General features: G+C 45.8%; 1 protein-coding gene across 1 annotated transcript in view; it reads left to right on the top strand.

Annotated features, from left to right (window-relative positions):
• Positions 1 to 21,026, top strand: part of SLC6A4 (solute carrier family 6 member 4) — a gene marked incomplete at its 5' end in the record, with an annotated part of 21,927 nt that extends 901 nt beyond the window's left edge. The window contains 13 exons of the mRNA XM_081219836.1: positions 4 to 315; positions 2,724 to 2,856; positions 3,293 to 3,512; positions 4,169 to 4,436; positions 4,980 to 5,114; positions 5,474 to 5,577; positions 6,684 to 6,811; positions 8,405 to 8,517; positions 9,177 to 9,308; positions 10,335 to 10,434; positions 11,867 to 11,967; positions 15,710 to 15,877; positions 20,246 to 21,026. Of these exons, the coding sequence (XP_081075962.1) occupies positions 4 to 315; positions 2,724 to 2,856; positions 3,293 to 3,512; positions 4,169 to 4,436; positions 4,980 to 5,114; positions 5,474 to 5,577; positions 6,684 to 6,811; positions 8,405 to 8,517; positions 9,177 to 9,308; positions 10,335 to 10,434; positions 11,867 to 11,967; positions 15,710 to 15,877; positions 20,246 to 20,320 (1,989 nt within the window). The 3' untranslated portion in view covers positions 20,321 to 21,026. The remainder of the gene's footprint in view (positions 1 to 3; positions 316 to 2,723; positions 2,857 to 3,292; positions 3,513 to 4,168; positions 4,437 to 4,979; positions 5,115 to 5,473; positions 5,578 to 6,683; positions 6,812 to 8,404; positions 8,518 to 9,176; positions 9,309 to 10,334; positions 10,435 to 11,866; positions 11,968 to 15,709; positions 15,878 to 20,245) is intronic.
• Positions 21,027 to 22,208: the final 1,182 nt, after the last annotated feature.

Raw genomic sequence — 22,208 nt, 5'->3', positions numbered from 1 at the left:
GAGCTATCAGCATATAAGGATGGAGAAGATTGTCAAGGAAACAGTGTTCTACAGAAGGGTGTCCCTGCCCCTGGGGATAAGGTGGAGTCTGGCCAAATCTCGAATGGGTACTCTGCAGTTCCAAGCCCCAGTGCAGGAGAAGACACTCAGCATTCCATCCCGGCTGCCACCACCGCCCTAGTGGCTGAGGTTCATCCAGGGGAACGGGAGACCTGGGGCAAGAAGATGGATTTCCTCCTCTCCGTCATTGGCTATGCTGTGGACCTGGGCAACGTCTGGCGCTTTCCCTACATCTGTTACCAGAATGGAGGGGGGTCAGTATCATGGGCCGCAAGCAGAGGCTGTGACCCAGGGGTGGTCTGTAGATCCTCTTGGGAGGCCAGAGGATAAATCATGTCTTTTCTGTCTTGTTTAACTGATAATGCATCTGGGAACATGGTTGCTTAGACTTTCAAGCTAGTCTAAAAGACAAATCTCCAGTAAGCCAAAACTTTAAGTCAGCATGTCTGTGGCTCTCTGGGTCATGAAGTTGAATGAAAGCTCTCCTGAACCTGACCTCACCAGATTTTCAGCATCATTAATGCTTCATCTGTGGAAGAGCCCCCTTCTCATCCCTGCATTATACAAGCCCTGCTCTCCTCCAAGTGAGACGTGGGAGAATGAGCATCAGCACTGTGCTGAGCTCTGTCGCTCCTGCTGGCTGGTTCTGCTCAGAAGAGTCCAGAGAGCTTAGATCTGTGAAAGGAAAAATTGGGAAGTGGCTCCACGTTCCCAGACCCTGCTGGGCCTTTGGACCTGTGTGAGGGCAGAGAGGGCGTCAGCTCCAGTCCACAGCCTTAAGTTACAATCTGGGCATGATCTGTAGCTGAACCCAGCCACGTTAACGCCAGCACCAAACCGTGTATGGATATGCCTTATAGCTCCTACAAGAGCATTAGATTCTTAAGGCCAGAGACGATCTCTTGTTCCTCCTACTATATCTAACACCTACAGAGCAGTTTATTTGCAGATTATCAAACATAGTAGCTGATTGTAGGCACAGATATGGGAGCCCCAGAGAGCAGAGCAGCTGGGAACGGGGCCTCTGTCCTGACAATGGACTTGCTATCAGAACAGGAAAAGGACCAGAAGTGAGAGTCAAATCAGTTTGTTTATTTATTTATTTATAAAATTTATTTGGGTGCGCCAGATCTTAGTTGCGGCCTGTGGGCTCCTTAGTTGCAGCTCATGGGCTCCTTAGTTGCGGCATGCATGTGGGATCTAGTTCCCTGACCAGGGATCGAACCCACACCCCCTGCATTGGGAACGTGGAGCCTTAACCACTGCGCCATCAGGGGAGTCCCAGTCATTTATTTTGACAGGAGCTCTGGCAACAGATTTAGGAGGGCAACTAAAATGAGGTTTGAGGGATAATGCGTTTGTGTCCCCCTCATTTCCTCCGTGACCTGACACAGAGTTGCCTGGATTTGCTGCATCTTTTAAGCACCTGGGTCCATTCAGCTGCAAAGGCTATTCCGAGAGGGTGGGGGGGTGGAGGGAGTGCCGGGAAGCCCAGCGCTCCTGGCCTGGGAGGGGCAGAAGTTGGAATCATCTTATCTCCAGCTTGGGAGGACCCACCTGTAGCCTGAGCATTATATAAGGGGTTGGGTCACCGGTGATGTTTCCCCTACTGTAAAGCCAGTCAAGCAAACCCTTTGGACAAAAGTCATTATGAGAACACAGCATGGTTATTATTCTCAAGCCAGATTTACCCAGTGTGATTGTAAGTTAGACGAAACCTTTCTGAGTTGCACAGATTTCAGATTTCTAGGTTCAGAACACTTTATGGGAGGGAACGTTATCAAGGAAAAATCACAGCCGGCTCACCCTTTGGGCTGAAACTCAGGCAGCAGGTGAGCAATCCCCAGCATGGTGTACCCAAATTCTGCCTCAGCCACAAGAGCCAGGAGACACCAGCATCTCCAATGGTGCAGCAGTTCTGCACTTTCTCATTCTGTAGCAAACTACCTGCAAATTTCAGCCACACCTACAAATCTGGCTCAGGAGGGAGCATTCTGGCTCCATGGAATTATGGAAATATAACCAAACATCAGTAGTCAAGTGTCTGGAGCCAGGGATACAGATGAACAAAGATACTAATTCAGTGACTTGCAGTAGTCAACAGACAATTGCAGCTGTTGTACAGGTTGTCACAGGAGACCTGTTCCAAGGGTCCCAAATGCTGGTCCATGTACTGATTGCATCAGAATCACCTGGAGAGCTTAAAAAAAATCTTTTTTATTCACACCTGAAGCTTCTGCTTCAGGAGGTCACGGTGGGTTGTGTGTTTTTAAGCTTACCAGTGATTATGATGAGTGGCTGGGTTTGGGAACCTCAGTTCTCCTCAACCCCATGTTTCTAGTGGAAGAAAAAGAGGCCCAGAGAGAAGGGTCCTCCAGGCAGTTAGAAGTGGAACTGGTCCTAGGGCCTCTTCTGTTGACTCCCAGACCCAGTTTCCTTTCCACATACTCTCCGCCTCCTCCCAAACCTCACTTCACTGTGGAGCTCTGTCTACTACTACTTCTGGCAAACGATTAAGACCAGGGGAGCACCATGTGAGGTCACTCAGGACAGGGTGGCTTCATGACTCTGGAGCATCAGATGGCTCTGTGTGTCCAGATCAGTTGGGCTGTCCTGGGTCAGATGTGGGCAGGGAGTGAAACTGTCTTTCATCTGCCTCAGGGGCGTTCCTCCTCCCGTACACTATCATGGCCGTTTTCGGGGGGATCCCGCTCTTCTACATGGAGCTCGCGCTGGGCCAGTACCACCGAAATGGATGCATTTCGATATGGAGGAAAATCTGCCCGATTTTCAAAGGTAACGGAAAGGCTTGGGTGGGTGAGTGGGTCCTCCCAGGAAGTGATGATTTCTATCAATGGGTCAAGCTGGGGACCTTCTTCTGGAATCAGTTAGGCCTTAAGTATCCCTGGGAGATAACTTGAGTAATTAAGGTTTTGACTGCTCAAGCAGTATGAGATTGTTAAAAGCAAAATAGAATAAATGGCAATTAAAAGTAAAATAAATAGAAAAAGCATTAATAGCACATGTACACATTTTCTAAAACGTGTAACCTTGCAAATACAAATAAGGAATCTACCATATTGCCACTTTTCCACTGTCTCCTGGAGTCTCTGGAGGACGGATGAATGGCAGCCCCACCTTTACCCCTCACTCGGGCTGCAGTGCCTCCGACGCCCTGCTTAACTGCTGGGCTGCCCTTGAAACTTGGCCTCCCTCGCCCTCTCTCTCCCAGGGATCGGTTACGCCATCTGCGTCATTGCCTTTTACATCGCCTCCTACTACAACACCATCATGGCCTGGGCGCTCTACTACCTCATCTCCTCTTTTGCGGCCCAGCTGCCCTGGACCAGCTGTAAGAACCCCTGGAACACTGGCAACTGCACCAACTACTTCTCCGAGGACAACATCACCTGGACACTCCACTCAACATCCCCTGCAGAAGAATTTTATACGTAAGTGCATGTAAGTGAGGGGGTGGCCTGTTAGGGGCAGGCCACACCCCTGGGCTTTGGCTTCTTAGGAGGGAGGTGGGAGCCAGGGGCTCTTCACCTCTTGGCTGATGGATTTCTGAGAGATGAAGCTATCGGGGAGGGGGAGTAAATGTGACTGAGGGAGTTGGGAGACTACCTTGAATGGTCCACAGTCGGGTCTCTGTGCCGTCCCCCTCTCTTCTGTTGTGCCCAGGCCGGTCCCTACCTTCACATTCCAAAACTATTCCCCTGCATCAAAACTGCCCTTCTTCCTGGGCCCTCCTTGCAGCCAGCTGTCATGGAAGCAAAGCCTCCCACTACTTCAATAGTGTGAAACTACACAGAGTTTCTGGTTTCATGTATTCACTTAATACGTGGGATCTACCCTTTGGAAGAAGATGCCTGGAGTAGGTAGTTTTCTTTAATGCTGGAATTTCAGGCAATAGCAGCCCAAAGGGAGCTGTTTTGGGGTGGGGAAGGGACCCACTGCCCACACATACAAATCCACATGCACCCAGAAGCCAGTCATGTTAGTCATTCGTTGGGTCCCAGCTTAGGAAGGAGACCTGGAAGTCTGCTTTTGGGCCGAGCGCTCTTCCCAGGGTTGGTCGGCTTGACTGCCCTGTTCTCTCCTTCAGGATGGGCAGAGCCCCTCCCAGCTCTTCCCGAGGCTTGCTGACCACTTGGTCCTCCCAGAGGTATCACACGCAGTATGCTCAGGTAACTGTTCAGACCACATCACTGGTCCTTCTTTCTCATTCACTCAGGCGCCACGTCCTGCAGATCCACCGGTCAAAGGGGCTCCAGGACCTGGGGGGCATCAGCTGGCAGCTTGCCCTCTGCATCATGCTGATCTTCACTATTATCTACTTTAGCATCTGGAAAGGTGTCAAAACATCTGGCAAGGTGAGGAGGACTCTGGCTGCTGATCCAGGCCTACCAAGGGGCCCTGGAGGATCTAACTCAGAATTCAGTGGCCTGGATAGCCAGAGACAGGGGGACTGTTTTCCTTTACACCAAACACATTCCATGATTTTCAGTCTCTCGTCACCAAATCGGTTAGAAAATTCTAGAAATGGGTCAATCCCAAGAACCATTATATGATTTTTTTAAAATTCCTTTAACACGCTGGTAGTGTCCTAACTAATAATAGTGGCAATAATTTACTGAAAACCCATCATGGACCATGTACAGTGTTTTGTATACACTGGCTACTTCTGCTTCCTGCTAGGTATTTCCCCCATCTTACAGATGGGGAATGGGTTTAGAGGTAATTAGTACCAGCAAGCAGGGAATCAGATCCCTGTATGATTTTAAAGGCTGTGATCTTTCTGCCACCCTGCCTCCTAAAATTACAGAAAAAAAAGAGGTAGATCTTCTTTCTTAGAGGTTTTCAAGAATAAGACACCAGCATTCATGTGGTGATAACCTATGTTTCCTTCCTTACAGGTGGTTTGGGTAACAGCCACCTTCCCTTACATCATCCTTTCGATCCTGCTGGTGAGGGGGGCCACCCTCCCCGGAGCCTGGAGGGGAGTTCTCTTCTATTTGAAACCCAACTGGCAGAAACTCCTGGAGACAGGGGTAAGATAATGAGGAAAGCAGTGTGCACCTATCTTTTTACCAACTGAAGCTAGTCCTCCGAATAGGACAGTAGGAACAACTGAAATTTGGGTTCAGTGGCAAGTCTGCAGTGATGCTTTAAACCAGAAATACAAGCATGAAAAGTACAGTTGAGGCCACTGCGTTGGTTTATGTCTAAGTGATAGGAAGAGAACTCACATTTGTTTGCACTTGGTATGTGGCCAGCCCTGGAAGGAGCCCTGAGAAGCCTGTTTTTTGCCTCTGCATGTAGCCACATGGAGGCGTGAGGGCGCCGGCCCCGCTGGTGCTCAGCGATGGCCTGGGTCTCGGCCCTGGCCCTTACCTCTGCTATGTTGCAGGTGTGGGTGGATGCGGCTGCCCAGATCTTCTTCTCTCTCGGTCCTGGCTTTGGGGTCCTGCTGGCTTTTGCAAGCTACAACAAATTCAACAACAACTGTTACCAGTGAGTATCTGGGGCCCCCCAAGCAAAGCTTGAAAGTGGAGTGAGTGTAAGTCAGCTGGTCTGGAGGAAAGCAATCAAACCGATGGCCTCAAACCTGGCCAGGCTTAGGCCACGTTGACACTCTGACCCTCAGGGGTGCCACAGGTGCCTGGCCACTCACCCAGACCATAGCCTCACCCAGGCCACTCAGGGGTTGAGAGAGGCTCCAGGCCACTTCTGTTTTGTGAGATTCTCTATATGTCAGGAAAAATGAAGAAATTCCAAAGCAGGTTTACAAAAATCACAACATACATTCAATGTTTAGATTTGACCTGTTAATGTATTTAACAACAAAATTATGATAATTTATTTATGTATATGTACACAAAAAGAATAATTATTGAGCTATTTTGACCAACATAGAATGCCGTAATTTTTATGTCAAAATCTCATTTCGGAAATGTGACAAAACAGGGAGCATGACGCCAATTATGATTTAAATATCACTCCATCTTTAGAGTTAACTTTGTTTTAATATTCTATCACAGATGGCAATGTCCAGCAGTCTGATCGTGTTATTCGTTAAGATAATTATAGAATTAATTAGTTTTTAAAAAAGGAATTTACAGGCACCCTAAGCAATGTGGCCTTGCATTGGGACACCAGCCTAAAGTCATAGGATGAAGTCCTCTTTTAAAAGTGTCAGGATATCTTTGTGTCACTCTTATAACCTCATTTACACATAATGTCAAAAGTCTAAATCTGAGGTCTTCACAAATGTAAGGCCAAGGCCTCCTCCGGGCCCCTGCTGCAACTCAGGCCCTGCTTCAGAGCAAGCCTTGTTTGAAATCCAGGTCTGTGCTGTGCTGGTTTACAACAGAATCATCTCTTAAAACCACCCCTGACTGCCGTTCTCCCCATGCCAGGCGTGGTGGTAACAGCAGCTTGTGCTTCAAGGTAATGCAACCCATCTGAGAGGCTGGGCCCCGGCAGGAGGGGAGGAGACACCCGGACAGGCTTGAAGTTCCTGTGAACTCAGCCCACTCACCCCTGTCACAGCTGGAGACAGAGGCTCCTTAGATTCCTGACTTGGAAATGTCTCAGGCCCCTTGGGTTTTCTGCTCCAGAGACGCCTTGGTGACCAGTGTGGTGAATTGCATGACGAGCTTCGTTTCAGGATTTGTCATCTTCACAGTGCTGGGGTATATGGCTGAGATGAGGAACGAAGATGTGTCTGAGGTGGCCAAAGATGCAGGTAGGACCTCGGGTTTGTTTGGGTTCCTGGCTCCACTGAATTGCTTTGCTGCTCTTTGGATCTTTACAAGTATCTAACTTTTGCATTATTATAAATGTTCCTCTTAAAATTCTCAAAGGTTTTAGAGAAACTTACTGCCTTGGAAATTTCAACCCTTTCCATGGTGGTAATGGGGCAGCTCCCTTGGCACCCAGTACTGGGGCCTTGAATACACTGTGGGCTTGGAAATATGACTTGGATGATGGCTTTTAAAACTAGTGGGTTTGGGGGACTTCCCTGGTGGTCCAGTGGTTAAGACTCCGTGCTCCCAATGCAGGGGACCGGGACCCAGGTTCAATCCCTGGTCAGGGAACTAGATCCCGTATGCATGCTGCAACTAAAAGATCCCCCATGCCACAACGAAGATCCCTTGTGCCTCAACTAAAACCCAGTGGCAGCCAAATAAAACAAACAAACTAAAAAACAGTGTGGGGCTTCCCTAGTGGCTCAGTGGTTAAGGATCCGCCTGCCAACGCAGAGGACACAGGTTCAAGCCCTAGTCCAGGAAGATTCCACATGCCGTGGAGCAACTAAGCCCGTGTGCCGCAGCTACTGAGCCTGTGCTCTAGAGCCTGCGAGCCACAAGTACTGAAGCCCACTGGCCTAGAGCCCGTGCTCCGCAGCAAGAGAAGCCACCGCAATGAGAAGCCTGTGCACCGCAATGAAGAGTAGCCCCCGCTGGTCACAACTAGAGAAAGCCCGCGTGCAGCAATGAAGACCCAACACAGCCTAAATAAATAAATAGATAGATAGCAATTCCTATTAAAAAAACAAAACAGAATAAAAAAAGTGTGTTTGGGTCCTGTGATGGGTCCAAGTCTAGTAAGCAAATGATTACTAATCCTTTGCAGAAAAATTAAATGTAGATGATGTAGCACTCTACTGTACTATAAGGTTTCATGGAAAAAGAGTGACAGACATTGAAGAAGAGGTTATGGGATCTTGTGGATGGAGTCCCAGGGCTTTCTTGCAAACATACATCTGTCTTTAGCCTGACACGGTGCTCTGATGAACTCCATGCCCCAAACTAAGGGCGGCCTATCTAGTCCATGAGAGGTTGAAGACATGTCCCTCATACTATCAAAAAGGACTTCAAAATAGCTGGAGGTCTTTATTCTGAGGCCGCTATGATTCTTCTGAAATCAATATAACATTTCCTACTGTTTCGGAGCTAAAGAGAGAGCTAAACGCTGTGAGACTTCAGAGATATATCAATCCTCATGGTGAAAAAACAAAGCACTGAATTATTATATAGCGGACACTCTAATTCGTGCTCAGCTTTGCTGGTCTTGAGGTCTCAGGTTTGTTTCGTTTCTCCGTGTTGGTTGAGGGCGTATACTCTTCAAGGTGGATACTGTTCCCTTCCTGCCTCCCAGGATGTCCAGATAGGATAGTGTGGGGTGTGAGGAAGCAGTTGGTACATGTCCAACCCTGATTCACATGTCGGGTTTTGTGACGGGATTTGTAATTGTTGGTGTGGCCAAGCTTCTCCTGAGACATCTTCGTAGGGCAGGTCTCAGCGACCACCTCCTCCTCTTTCCCGCTCTGTCTCAGGCCCCAGCCTGCTCTTCATCACATATGCGGAAGCCATAGCCAACATGCCGGCATCCACGTTCTTTGCCATCATCTTCTTCCTGATGTTAATCACACTGGGCTTGGACAGCACAGTAAGTGAATGGGGAGGGAAATCCGGCTCTCGGGAGGAGGGAGAAGGGGGGGAGGAGGAGGGGAAGGAAGCTGTATCCATTCCTTCCCATCCTGGCCACCCCAGGCCATGTTGGCTGCTCCCTCTTGGTGCTCCCTCAGCCCCTGTTCACTTGGGTGCTTACTGCCCTCTAGTACATTAGAGGCATTAATGGGATAATGAGGGTAAAGTGCCAGGCACAGGCCAAGAGCTCAGCATATGTGAACTGTTGTGCACTGACTGTGCACTGTCCCTTGACCAGACTGGCAGCACCTGAAGGCCAGGGCAAGGTCACACTTATGTCTCAGTGCCCTGCAGCCCAGCATTCATATCATTAGTGTGGAATGAATCTCAGCTTTCAGTTGGCATTTCTGGTGCAACCAAAGTCTCCCCGAGAGACCTCATGTAAAGAAGTCCTCTCCATGTGCTATACTTTCTTTCCTTGATGCCCTTAGGAATGGGTTCTAAATGACGGGGTAAAATGGAGATATGTTTCCAGTGAGGGCCGGTGAGTAGGGGGAACTGGTCATGATCAGCTTGACAGGTCACTTGGCAGTCTAACCCCTCCCTTCTGTTCACTGTCCTAGAGGTAGCAGATTTGTCCCAAAGTCTACACAGTGACCATTTGTGTGCCCCTCTCAGTTTGCAGGCTTGGAGGGGGTGATCACAGCCGTGCTGGATGAGTTTCCACATATCTGGTCCAAGCGCCGGGAGTGGTTTGTGCTCAGCGTGGTCATTACCTGCTTCCTTGGATCCCTGATCACCCTGACTTTTGTGAGTACCACAACCCTAAACTTAGAGTCAGCCTCCCCTAGGGCAACACAATGTTACAAGAGGCTGTTCCTTTCCAGCCCACATGGTGCCCTGGCTTTGGGGCCAAAGGGAGAGAAGTTGTCACTGCTGTTAAAAAGTTAGTCATCAAGGAGAAGAAAAGTTGCTTCTAGTGGCATCTGTCTGAAGAATCTGGGCGTGGTATCTGGAGGCTCAGCATTTTACAGCAAATCCAACTAGATTTAAGGCTTGACAGACTATCTGGAGGAAAACTAAGATGTGCCTTTTCAGTCTATTTCCAGTCCTTAGGGCTGCTTTCATAGGAATAGTGCCCTGATGTCCTGATACGCTGAATATCTGGAGGCTGGCATCTCGTTTGTAATGTCACTTCATCTCCTCCAGAGAATTTGTAATGGTAAAGAAGTTAGACCTTCTCCAGTGATTTTTTTTTTTTTTTTTGGGGTAGCTGAGGCAAATACTGTCAAACTGTAAATCAGGCATCAGATAGTACCCATAGGCATTGTAGGCGTGTATCCTTCTGACTCAAGGCAGATTTTGTAGATAAACATCTTCAAGCCATGACCCCAATGACTCTGGAGCTTCAGCAGGGTTGTGGGGCCCTGAGTAGGACCCAAGGGATTTGTGAGTTAGGACAGAGGCAAAACCATGGCCACTGGGCCTGGTGTGTCTGGTAGTGTAGATTTTCTGGGGTAGAATACACAGTAGGTATTCAGTAAATTGAAGAAAGTTGAAAACAGATCCAGAGGTGCTTTTGAGTTTGTCTCTTAAAGCTTAGTGGGGAGTGGAAGCAAGACGAGAGTGACCTGTAGGGCGGGAAGAGGCGTGTCTGATGGGGTGAAATCTTGCCCATCTGCCAAGGCCAGTCCAAGAAGTAGGCTCTGGGACACTTATGTTAGACCCAAGGTGAGAATTTTCCAGAATTATCCTAAGAAGTTCTTTTTGCTCCTGTCGTAAAGAGGAGGCAGTGCCTCAGAGGGCCTTTAACTGGGTTTGTGGTCTCATTTCCAGGGAGGGGCCTATGTGGTGAAGCTGCTGGAGGAGTTTGCCACGGGACCCGCAGTGCTCACTGTTGCCCTGATAGAAGCAATTGCTGTGTATTGGTTCTATGGTAAGATGCTCCCTTCCACTAGCCACGATCCTTCCTACACCAGCCCACATAGCCACCAGAATACAGAAGGGCTGATGTCGTCAGGGAAAAGCAGGCCGGTGTACAAGACGTCACCTCCTGCATCCCTTCTTCAAAAACAGGTCATCACTTCCTCCACACTCTGTGCAACAGATTGCCTGCACTCCTGGGAGGATGTTTTTTTCTTCTGAGTTTATATGTTTACCCAGTGGAGACAGGGCTGAAGTGGTTCCCTATAGCTCATCCACAGTGGTTGCTTAAGATCCCAACAGGCTCTAAGAATTGGACAGACAACAAAGAACTAGTGCACAGTGAATGCATTTGCAGAGTGTACAATATTCTGCTGTTACATAGAGTGGCCCCACTTTAAATTTCACAAACGAGCACTCCCTCCAGAGCCCTGAGACAGAGTTTAGGAGCTTATCTTCTAGGGAAGAGGCAAGAATGTTCCTATTTGGATTATCTGTCTTGGTAAAGCCTCCAATTTATGCCCCCCGCATCGTGGGATGGAATCTGATAAGGGTGAAACCACCAGGAGCGGAGAGAGCTGACACAGGTTCATGGGCAGGGATCCCAAGAGCCCCTGGGCGAGGATGAGGAGGGCACAGGCAATGGAAATGAAGAAAACCAAGTTCAGAGATGCCTTTCTTCATCTTTAAAATCAAGACATGATGATTTCATTCTGAAAATATTTTCCTAGTTTCTATGATAGCAGAACAGCTTTAGCATGTGTGTCATTACACGTAGTATAAAGAAGGGGGGGGCCCACATTTTGAGTTGCATGTGAGACCTTTTATTTTTTTTGAAAGAAGTCCTCCCCACCTCCTCAGCACTTCGGAGGACCAAGTGCAAGGTGTGTGATGTTACAGACCTGCTGGGCACTTGCAGGGAAGCAACTGCAGAGCGCCCTTCCCTCCCCTTGTCGACATCTCCCCCGAGTCCTCACTGCCATGCCAGTTACTTTGTAGAGAAGAACCTTGATCTTGATCTGACATATGAATGAGCAATAGTGTGGTTAAAATTTTCTCTTGAAAGTTTCCAGCATATGGTCAGAGTCAGTCTGTCAAGTGGGTTCACCATTTTTAGACAAAATTCCACTTCCTTTTCTACAGTAACGATAAAATCAGATATATGCTGAAATCCTAGAAGGGGAGTGTGAGCACCAAGAGGGGGCTTTTAGGTCCCTCCCCAGATGTCCACCAATCCTCCCACTCTGTGTAGAAAGAGCTTTGCTTACTGTAACATGCATTTTTGTGACAAGTGCCCCATCTCACTTTCAGACCAGATTGGTGCCCCCGAGCCCCTCCTTTGGAGAAACTCCAGAGCTGCTACTCTCTCTGAGAGTCAAGGGATAGGAGGACAGTCTAGTTCCTCTCTCAGTCAGTCAATCTCGTTCTCTTTTGGATGATTTTAGGCATCAATCAGTTCTGCAGTGATGTGAAGGAAATGCTTGGCTTCAGCCCTGGATGGTTTTGGAGGATCTGCTGGGTAGCCATCAGCCCTCTGTTTCTCCTGGTGAGTTGTCATTTCCCTTCTCCTTCTTGCCCTGGAGAAAGATTCACCCTCAAACACTCATAAAAAAATAAACTTTATCGAAGTGTACCATATATATACAGAAAAGTGTGCAAATCATAAGTGTACATCTCAGTGAAATTCTATAAATTGAGCACCATTTTGTAGCTAAAACCATACCAAGAAACAAACACATGACCAGTACTTCACAAGCCCCTCTTGTGTCCCCTCCCAGTCACTGTGCCCCCCCATAGTTAACCACTCTTCCGGTTTCTGTCACATTATTTCATCCCTCCCCTGCTCCGTGATAATGACACATAACGTTCATTGAGCAGTAAAGTGCCAGGCCAGACTTTATGCTAAACTTAACACCCATTGCTGTTTCAACTCTCACAACAATTCTATGAAGTAGAGTTCTAGTCCCCCATTTCACAGTTTCAGAGAAATTGAGGCTTAGGGTCCAAGGTCACATGACAAGAACTGTTCAAGGCCGGGGAAGTATTTACTGTGCTGCTCATGAAGGACCTAACAAGGGTCCTAGTAATTCTGTATTCATTTTCTTAAAGACCACCCCCACCTCCCGCCAGGTTTCTCTGGTGTAGATCTGAGTCAAAAGTAGAATCCATTCATTGTAGAATGAGAGAGCTCAGCTCCAAGGGTTGCCTGTTTGCCAGGACGTGTTCAGTGCTGACTCCATCCTTGCTGCATGTGCCCCTACGTCCCTCCTAGTACCCGTCTGAAGGAGATGTTTGCCCCAAGATGGATAAGCACCCTGCTAACATCCCAAGTGCACTCTGAGGTAGCCTGGGGTAAAGTGACTCCGTGCACATCAGCAGGGATTACTCTCAGTTCTTTCATTTATCTGTAACTTGATTTGGGGTGGGGGGAGCTTTTTGATCTTTTAGAGCCAGAGACTGTTCCTTCAGTCCAGCTCCAGCTTATTAGGATATCTGGACCATCCATTTCATCTTAGGACATGTATGCGTCTGTGCCTTCCCCTTCTTTCAAAACAACCCTTTTTGCATTCTATTTTGACTTTCTCGGGGTAGTTCTTAATTTTTGTGCTTTTCTGTACCCGCACATCTCGACGTTAACCTATAAGATGGACAGCGTGCTCATTCTTGCCTCCATAATGCTGCACGTGTCTCTCTCTACCCCAGAATCCCTCCTTGACTTCCATTCCCCTGGACCCTGGAGGTTTCCAGAACCAAAGCCAACCTTTGCCCCAAGCAGCAGATACTCTCAGGGCCTGGGGGCTCTGGTGTGTGCTGTGGGCTCCAGTGTTCCTCTAGATCTTGGCCTGGTAGTTCCTTATTACCTTGTCAGCTCGCTGTTGCTTTTTGGTAAATTTAAAACAATGTATTTTTAAATCCAGAAATTTTAGTTGTTTTCAGTGAGAGGGTTGGTCTGGATCACTAGTCTGCCATTACTAGAAGCCGAAGTCCTGACATAAATGGGTTATTATATTGTTACCAGTGCTTCTTGATAATCTACTTAAATCTTTTCATTTGTTTTTCAAAGGAAGGAGAGATATTGGATTAGTTCCCTGAGGGAAGAAGCCATGTTTGTTTGTTTGTCTACTTTCATATTCTCCACACAGGGAGGGAATGATGTTCAGGGCTGAGACTCAGGAAAGGCAAGCAAGGCACTCATCCTGGACGTAAAATTTCCGGGGGTGCCAAAAAACTCAGTAGTCAAGATAAATACTTTTTTTTTTTTGGCTGCGTCACACAGCTTGTGGGATCTTAGTTCCCCGACCAGGGATTGAACCCTTGCTCCCTGCAGTGGAAGCATGGAGTCTTAACCACTGGACTACCAGGGAAGTCCCGATAAATACTATTTTTATGCAGTAGTTTTTAAAAATCAAAATTAATGCAAAAAAAAGTCCCTGATGAGCAAAATGCCAACGTTTTAAATAAACACAGGATCCAACCATATACTTGCATGTCTCACTTCACTCACCTTGCCCTAATCTGGCCCTGTCAGAGCTTGTCTTTTTAAAGTACTGCACTAAAATATTATATTATTATTTCTTGATTACTGAAATTCTGATATCCTCTTAAATGTTGTGCCCAAGGTGAATATCTCATATGCCTTACCCTAGTCCTGGCCCCAGGCTTTTAGTATTTTCATTTCTGTGGTTGTCTGGCAAACTGGGTGAACTCTTGGTGTACAGCCAATGAGTTTCCGTGCCCAGCAAAACCCAGGTACAGATCTGGGTTCAGGGACATGACATAATTCCTGTAATGTCACTCTACTCACTTACTCTAAAGGCAAGTGCTCCAGGGCCCAATTAAGAGGAGGCAAACCTGTCTTCCACTTCTGGGTTTACTTAACAGATCCTCTGCTTTGGGCTTTTTAAAGCTGCTTTAGGTAAGCAACGAGTAGCTTACTAAAAATATTCTTTTTCACTGAAGCCAAGTTATAAAAAAGAGAAATATCGTATATGAGCAAGAGTAGGTGGGGATGTATGAGGGGGTGTCTGGAGCAATACTTAGTGGCCACAGTGAGAGCTTGAGCCCTCCCTGAACTGCATCAGGTTTCACACACCTGACATCAAGATGAGACGAGTTACAGCAGGGATGGCTCCTAACCAGACCCCACCTTTCCCTATTTCAAAATTACCTTTCTTAGTAGCCAGGTCTGGGGCTGAGGAGAGTCTGTCCAGAGAAAGGTTTGCGATTGGCTGGGCTCTTGTTTTGAAAGCTTCCTCCTGGACTTAGGATAACACTGTTCTGAAGATGAATGTGTGTTTAACAATTTCCCATCTTATTATCTGAAGAGAAAGAAAAAAAAGATATAAATAGATGTTTAAGCCCACAAATAATTTACATTACTGTCTTCTTTATGACTATGAAATAATAAGATAAAATTAAATCAAGAGCAATAACGATTTCAGCACAGCGGTTACTAGGCAAAGACTGGTATTTACACTGTCTCTGGAAACCAAACTGAAATAAGAAAACTCATAAACCGAGTGCTGGAAGCACACCATGGAATTTTTCTTGGTCGGAATCTTCACTGAATTTTCACGTAAAAATGTATTGAGCTACTTTTTCCTTCCATTATTCCTTTCATTACAAGGGCCTGTGGCAGGCAGTCATTTATTGTCAAGATGCCTCACGGCAGAGCCATCCTTGTTGAAATCCCTATTCTTAGCCTGGGGTTAATGCAAGGAAAGTGGGGAGAGGGAGAACTTCTTACCTAGGAGCCTGAGTCTTCTCCAGGTCTTGAGAACCTTATTATGTTTCCTGGACCCAGGTGCCTTCCATCTTACCAAAAACAATCACCACAGAGAAACGCAGGAGGAAATGAAAACAAAGCAGAAAGAAATATGAAACCCTAGGACTGGCAGGAGCTGTGGAGAAGTCTCCCAGTTTATTCCTCCACTGTCTCACAAATCGGGGCCTGAACCACTCCTGATGGATGCCAGTCTCTTCTCCTTTGCCCTGAAAGGGGCGCTGCAACCCCCCTAAATAACCTTCTGAGGCCTTGGCATCCCCACTGTAGGGGCTGAGGTGGGGGGTAGGGAGGAAAATCAAGATAAGTCCCTAACGGCTTCATTGTTGGCAGCTGAGGCACAGAAATTAGTGACTTCTTTGTGTCAGAGTTCAGTCTAGGATATATCACACTTAGGCAATTTCCTGAAAGTGTCTTAGCTTTAGTGTTCAGTGTTTGTGGTATCCGGACTGTCTCTGTGTGGATATCGTGAAGATTTTTTAATGTTTCTTGGAATTTGTTTTAGTTCATCATTTGCAGTTTTTTGATGAGCCCACCACAGCTACGACTTTTTCAGTATAATTATCCTCAGTGGAGCATCATCCTGGGTTACTGCATAGGAACCTCATCTTTCATCTGCATCCCAATGTATATAACTTATCGGCTGATCATCACTCCAGGGACACTTAAGGAGGTATGTGCTACTGTGTGTGTGTGTGTGTGTGTGTGTTCAGATTGGTAACTGTTTGGGGAGAAAAGGGTTCTCTTCTTATGCTCTATTCAAAGGATGTAAGTCCACCACAAGAATTCACCAGGAGGCTCTCTTATATAACTATACCATCGTGTGGCCTCTAACAGCTGCCACTGTCACCTTGCCTCAAGTACAAAGGTGAAAGAGTGAGCTGGCCATTTGGGTGCACCATAGCACACAGCTTGGTGTATAGCATTCTAAACATATCAGAAAACTGCTTTGCCTCCTGCATGGCATTGGGCATGGACATCAGATCAGTGGTGTCTGGAGCAATAATGCAAATTTGATTTAAGTGGATTTAAATTAAATCCACTTGGTTTAAGTGGATTTAAGTGGAGATTATGATGGAAAATGTCTGTGGTCATTTTCTAACAGCAGGGTGATAAGGGTTTTTTTTTTTTAAATTAATTAATTTGGCTGCGTTGGTTGGGTCTTTGTTGCTGCATGGGGGCTCTCTCTAGTTGCAGCGAGTGGGGGCTACTCTTCATTGTGGCGCATGGGCCTCCCATTGCAGTGGCCTCTCTTGTTGTGGAGCACAGGCTTCAGTAGTTGTGGCTCGCGGCCTCCAGAGTGCAGGCTCAGTAGTTGTGGCGCACAGGCTTAGTTGCTCTGCGGCATGTGGGATCTTCCTGGGCCAGGGCTCGAACCCATGTCCCCTGCACTGGCAGGCGGATTCTTAACCACTGTGCCACCAGGGAAGCCCTACAAGGGCTGTTATGAAAATCACTAAATAAGGGTGTTGCAACAATATCGTAGTTTTAGTTCAAGTCACTGGAGTGAAAAAAAAAGTTGCCATTTTAGCAAGATTCATGTCAGTAAATGAATAATGTCCTGCAAAAATTTCAATAACAGAATCTTACAATTTGTATAAGATTGTATATATTTTAAAGCATCTTCATGTAGACTATTTTATTTTGTTATCAAAATACTTTGTGAGGTAGATGGGCAGGTATCATTAGCAGACAAAGATACTGAGTCTGGGAATCATGCTGCTTATAGTTTCCTTACTTGTCCAGGGATACACAGTACAGGGAGGCTCAGAATCCAAGTCTTCTGGTTTTTGGTCCAATGCTCTTTCATGTTTAGGTGCAGCTTCTCTTTTGTGTCCTCAGGGTACTAATAGTTTGCTAATGTAGAAATTGGCTCTAGAGGTTAGGGAGAGATGAGTTGCCACTTTTCATCCGGTACTGCCAGAGTTAGTGTTCAGGCTGCCAGGATTCCCAGCAATGTCACCAGAATTGAAAATGCTTGGGTCATTACTTGTTTGGTTGTGTTTCTTGCCATAGTAAGGTTACTGTGGCAGTAGAGCCTGAAGGAGTGGCCACTTACAAGCCTGTGGGTGGGTGCTTTTGTAGGAGACAAGCTCAAAGGTGAAGAGTGGTATTTGGGGGATAGCTAGAGGGACTTGTGCTCTATAATGACCTGAGAGCATAGGTGGGCTAGTCTATGGGCTCTTAGAAGCAAAACTTAAATATCAGATCATCATACTCATCTTCCTAAAACATTTCACAAGAAACATGAAGCAAGAGAACATGAGGCCATTAAACATCATCTCTTTTCTAAGAACTGAGATTGCTTCTTTTTCCAAACAGAAAAACTGAATTCTAGGTGAACAGAATTAGTAACTCTGCAAGGAGTTACTAATTTCCTACACCCAAAACAGTCCTATCACAACCTCATTCCTCCCAAAGGGGCTTGGACTCTGGTGTTGCCTGAAATACACAGTCAGACAAGAGTCACTGTACTTGCTCCTTCAGGTTGTCCTTTATGGCAGTCATGATAGTCCACTGGCCCAGCTGACTCAAACCCAGAGGCCAAGGTCGGGGGTGGGAACTCTAGTTAGGTTAATAAATTTCAGTATTCTTTGGTCACAGACTGTACCTCAAGTCTTAATCATCTTTCTTGCAAATTCCCCGTTGGCCACAAGGAAATGCCATCCAAAGGTGTATAATTAACAGAGCTCAGATCCATTAGTAGTAGAGGTAAGGCCGATTGCAGGGCCATGTTTGTCATAGGCCACCAGATGGGAAACAGTGGGTTACCAGGAAGCATCATGATATAGCTGGTCAAGGGGGCCTAGGAGGGAAAAGACTATGGCAAGTCACTTACCTGCTCTGGGCCTTAGTTTCTTCATCTTTAAAATGTGCTCATTGAATTGGATTAACATTTCCAAAGTGTGTTTTAAGGAGTAGTAGTAGTTCCATGGGATATCAATAAGTGTTACTGCTGGGGGAAAAAGGTCACATGGTCAAATAATTTTGGAGAATGCTGGATTAAGGCAAGGTAAATAGGTATCTTTACTTCAGGATTTCTCAAAAGCCTTAACATGCCTATGTGCATGCTTAATTTCTGAGAAGAATAAAGCATGCCATGTTTTTGCCCAGCACCCCCAAGGGACTAAAATATTTTGTGAATACCAGACTTGATGGTCTTTAACATTCTATCTATGAGGGAGGGAGAACTCATATAAAATTTTGGTATGGTTAAAAAGAAAAAAAAAAGTCAATTTCTTAACTCTTCTGGGCCCTAGCCATATACAAGGCTACAGTTTGTGGAGTGAGCCACCACTTGCTCACCTGTAATTTGGAGGCTATCATGTGCATCTGTAACCTGGAAGTCTTAAGGTTGGAGTCATCAACTGGATTAGGTCACTGCCCCCAGAAGCCGCTAGTAACCTGCACAAAGACAGTGGGAAGATGGTCCCTAATAAGTAAGCATTCATGAAATGGCAACAGTGATCCATTGCTTAGATGATTGCCTTGCAGAAGGCCAGGGACTGGCAAATTTTGAGAGCAATAGTAATGTGGCAACTGGAATGCTGCTGAAATATGGAAGACGAAGGTGGACCTGGCATTTTGGGAGATCAGCAGCCAGAAGGGCAGGAGAATGGGCAGGTGGGGGCTAGGGCACAAAAGCCAAATGTCCTACTTTACAGTGTTGTTCACTGTGGGTCTTGCCTCTACCCTACATCTGACCGCTCTTCTCTCTCTGCACAGCAGAGCTCCACTGAAGACTAGTTAGAGTGATGTGTCCAGTTCCCAATTAGAAAGGCCTAATTCTCCTTAATCAGTTATGGGTTACAGATTCATCTATGGGAAAGGATGGTTTGTGAAATTTTGCCTTCTATGACTTGACATGTCCAGGTAGTTGATGAGCACTGCAGCAACTCATTTTTAAATGGATTTCTAGTGTGAGATTTTAGTTCTTGAATATTAAGGTCGTTAGGAACAGAACATGTACAATTTTGTGAACTTTATTACCTATGAAAATGGGAACTTTTAAAATTCCATAGGCCCTGCTCCCTAAAGAAGAATCAGCCCCCAGAACCAGGAAATACAAAACACTGAAGGGGACTACATACTTTTTCACTCCAAAATAAAAAGGACAAGTAGCAGAGCTTCACCTAAAATCAATAAATCAAAATATGGTTTCAGATCCAATGTTGCCTTGCTCACCGTATGTACAGACTTTTGGCATCAAAGATTTTACTGAGCAACTTACTTAACAAAGATTTTTTTCTAAGCTTCTGCAGTGCTCCCCACATCCTTGAGCTGCTTCGTGTCACTGATGCTAAGTTTTGCAAGGCAGGCTGTATATTTCATACCCAAGCCCAAGCATATTTCAGATCTGTCCCAAAGCTTCTGTGTACCTCAGCTGTTTCTAAAGTAAAAATTCTCAGCCTTTTCCCTGTGCTAAGTACTACGTCAACATGAGATTGCTTTAGGAATGATGATTTAAATGGGCACATCTTTTAAAATTTAATTATGTAATAATTTGCACCCTTATATGAACTAACCAGTGCTCCCTTACAGGTAAATTCATTAAATCAGTAACATCCTGGCTGTTATAGTGGCTGATGGCACTGTGCACTGTGCCTGTAGCACGTATGCGGGCACAAGGAGCATGGCTGAGGTGGGGGGAGCCAGAATCCAGAGCTCACTCTGCTTCCCAAGCCGTGTGGGCCACATGAAGCCTCCTCTGACAAGAGAAAAGGATGCCCTTTCCCAGGCCATCAAAGGCATGTTACAGGCCAGCAGAGGTTCTATTGAAGGTCCATCATTTCTCCCATTAGTGTTATGATGACTTCCTTAATTAGTTTACAGATGCTTATATAGTTCCTGAATATGCCATTTTTACCCATATTTGAGAATTGTGGATTCCTTTCTTAAGGAAACTCAGTAAGACTATTCCAATTTACTATTAAATGCCATTTAAATGCTACTTAACCTTTGTTTTAATATTAATACTGAAAAATATTTTAAACTGTTAAATTATGAGAATATTTATAACATCATGTTTTCTTCCTAACAGCGTCTTATTAAAGGTATCACTCCAGAAACACCGACAGAAATTCCCTGTGGGGATATCCACTTGAACGCTGTGTAAAACATCAATGAAAGGAAAATGGCTTCCCAACAAGCTCTTCCTCCAGTTCTGACAAGTCACACCTTGCCTTCTCCCTCTAAGTCAATGAGCTGCCAGCTAAGCCTGCCGATGGAAGGGCCTTCTTCATATAGACACAGTCCCAAAAGACTATGGTGCCCAGACTCTTATGGCCTCCAGCCACTTCTTTCTGTGAAATCTCCCAGACATGTTATCATGTTAGACTCTGTGATGCAGCTGAAGTGGACTGCTTTGGATGCGTGAGGGTGTGTATGGAGGTGATGAAAACCACAATATCGTCAGTTAGGATTAGGTATAGGATCAAGTCTGTGAAAGTCTCCTGTATCATTCCTTGTTACGATCATCAGTATCTAACATCATTTGCTTCCAAAGGTTTCACTGTTCATGAATGCATAAACCACTTAGGAGAAAACAGGGATACTGTCTTTGCTAGCCATATATTTCCTGAGTAGCATAGAATTCTATAGCTGGAATCTACTAGAACCCTGTAACCTGTGTGCTGCTCTGGAGTCCGGAGAGGAAGATGTAAGAAGCTAAGCTGAAAAATAATGTGTACGTGTGAGCATGTGTGTCTGTGTATACTGTTGTTCCAGTGTATCCCTAACTCTATTCTAATACTTTGGGCCCATTACAAACTATATGAATTTCCTCTAGTTTTTCTTACATTAACAAATTCCACCTACTGAAATTCGTATGTACGTTATTATTTGAAGGGTATAATTACTACAACACGCTCTGCCACCTGCTCCTTTTCCGACACTACTTTAGCCCATACATCTTCCATTATGGGCCATGCTTTAGTATTTCCTGCACTTCACTGCCATCTTCCTGTCTCTCTCTGCTAAACATTCAGGATAATGTTCCACAGGCAAATCTGGCCTATTTCATTAGTCACTGTGGCTTGGCTATGAAGTACTTTGAAGATGAATATTGATAAATGCATCTTCAGTGTTCAGTTCACTATCTGGTTTAAGCTCTACTTCAAATGACTCAGTTTAACCATTAAGGTTACTTGGCTTTGTGAAGAGTAGATAAATCAAATTTTCACAGCGTGTAGAGATCTGGTACCCTGACCTAAACCAAGGTCATCCTCAACCCAAAAGCAATTGGAGAGTCTGGGTTAGCCTTAAATGAACCTCCTCCCAACCCCTTGACCCTTCCTGGTTGGCTACCAGGATAGTGAGCCCTCCCGATAATTTTCAAGACTGAGTCTAAGTAAGCCTGATTGGAAAAGGGTCAGTTAAGTGAATAACCTGACATGCCACATAAAACCCTTAATACAAATCAAGTATATTTGACCTTCAGTGGCTTGGGACTCTCAGATGCATAGGTAGAGAAGCAAATTTTACCTTGTAGTGTGAGATTTCCTTACCAAAATCTTAAAGGGAGTAAAGCCTAGTCAATGATAAAAGGACTCAATGATCTGGCCCCATATCACATCAGTCCTCTATACAAATCTAACTTAATCCTAACCTTATAGAAAGAAGATCCATATAGCAGAGGCCTAGTTTAATCCAATTATAGAGCTTCCTCCCTTGGCTTCCTTTCCCCAACACTATTCCCTGGCCATCTTCCTGTATTCCCCCTACATTCTTCTATTGCTGATTCTTTGCTTTTCCCAGCAGAATATTTTCCTCATAGATGTTAGCTGCTGAGAAGTTTCCCAACATATTAGAGGAAAAGAGAGGGGGATTTAAACACGACTCTTCACTGACCTGCCTTCATCATCTTCACTCCTTCACTCCGTCCTGCTACCTCATGTCCGTTCTCTTTGCCTTCCAGCATGCTGAAAGGAGAGAGGTTATATAAGTGGCAGCGTACTCGGTGGTAAATAGCTTTGCAAATTTAAGAACTTGCTTTATAAATATAT

The sequence above is a fragment of the Mesoplodon bidens genome (assembly GCF_964165515.1).
Source record: "Mesoplodon bidens genome assembly, chromosome: 19".
NCBI lineage: Eukaryota > Metazoa > Chordata > Mammalia > Artiodactyla > Ziphiidae > Mesoplodon > Mesoplodon bidens.
This window is presented reverse-complemented; position numbering and strand designations above follow the sequence as displayed.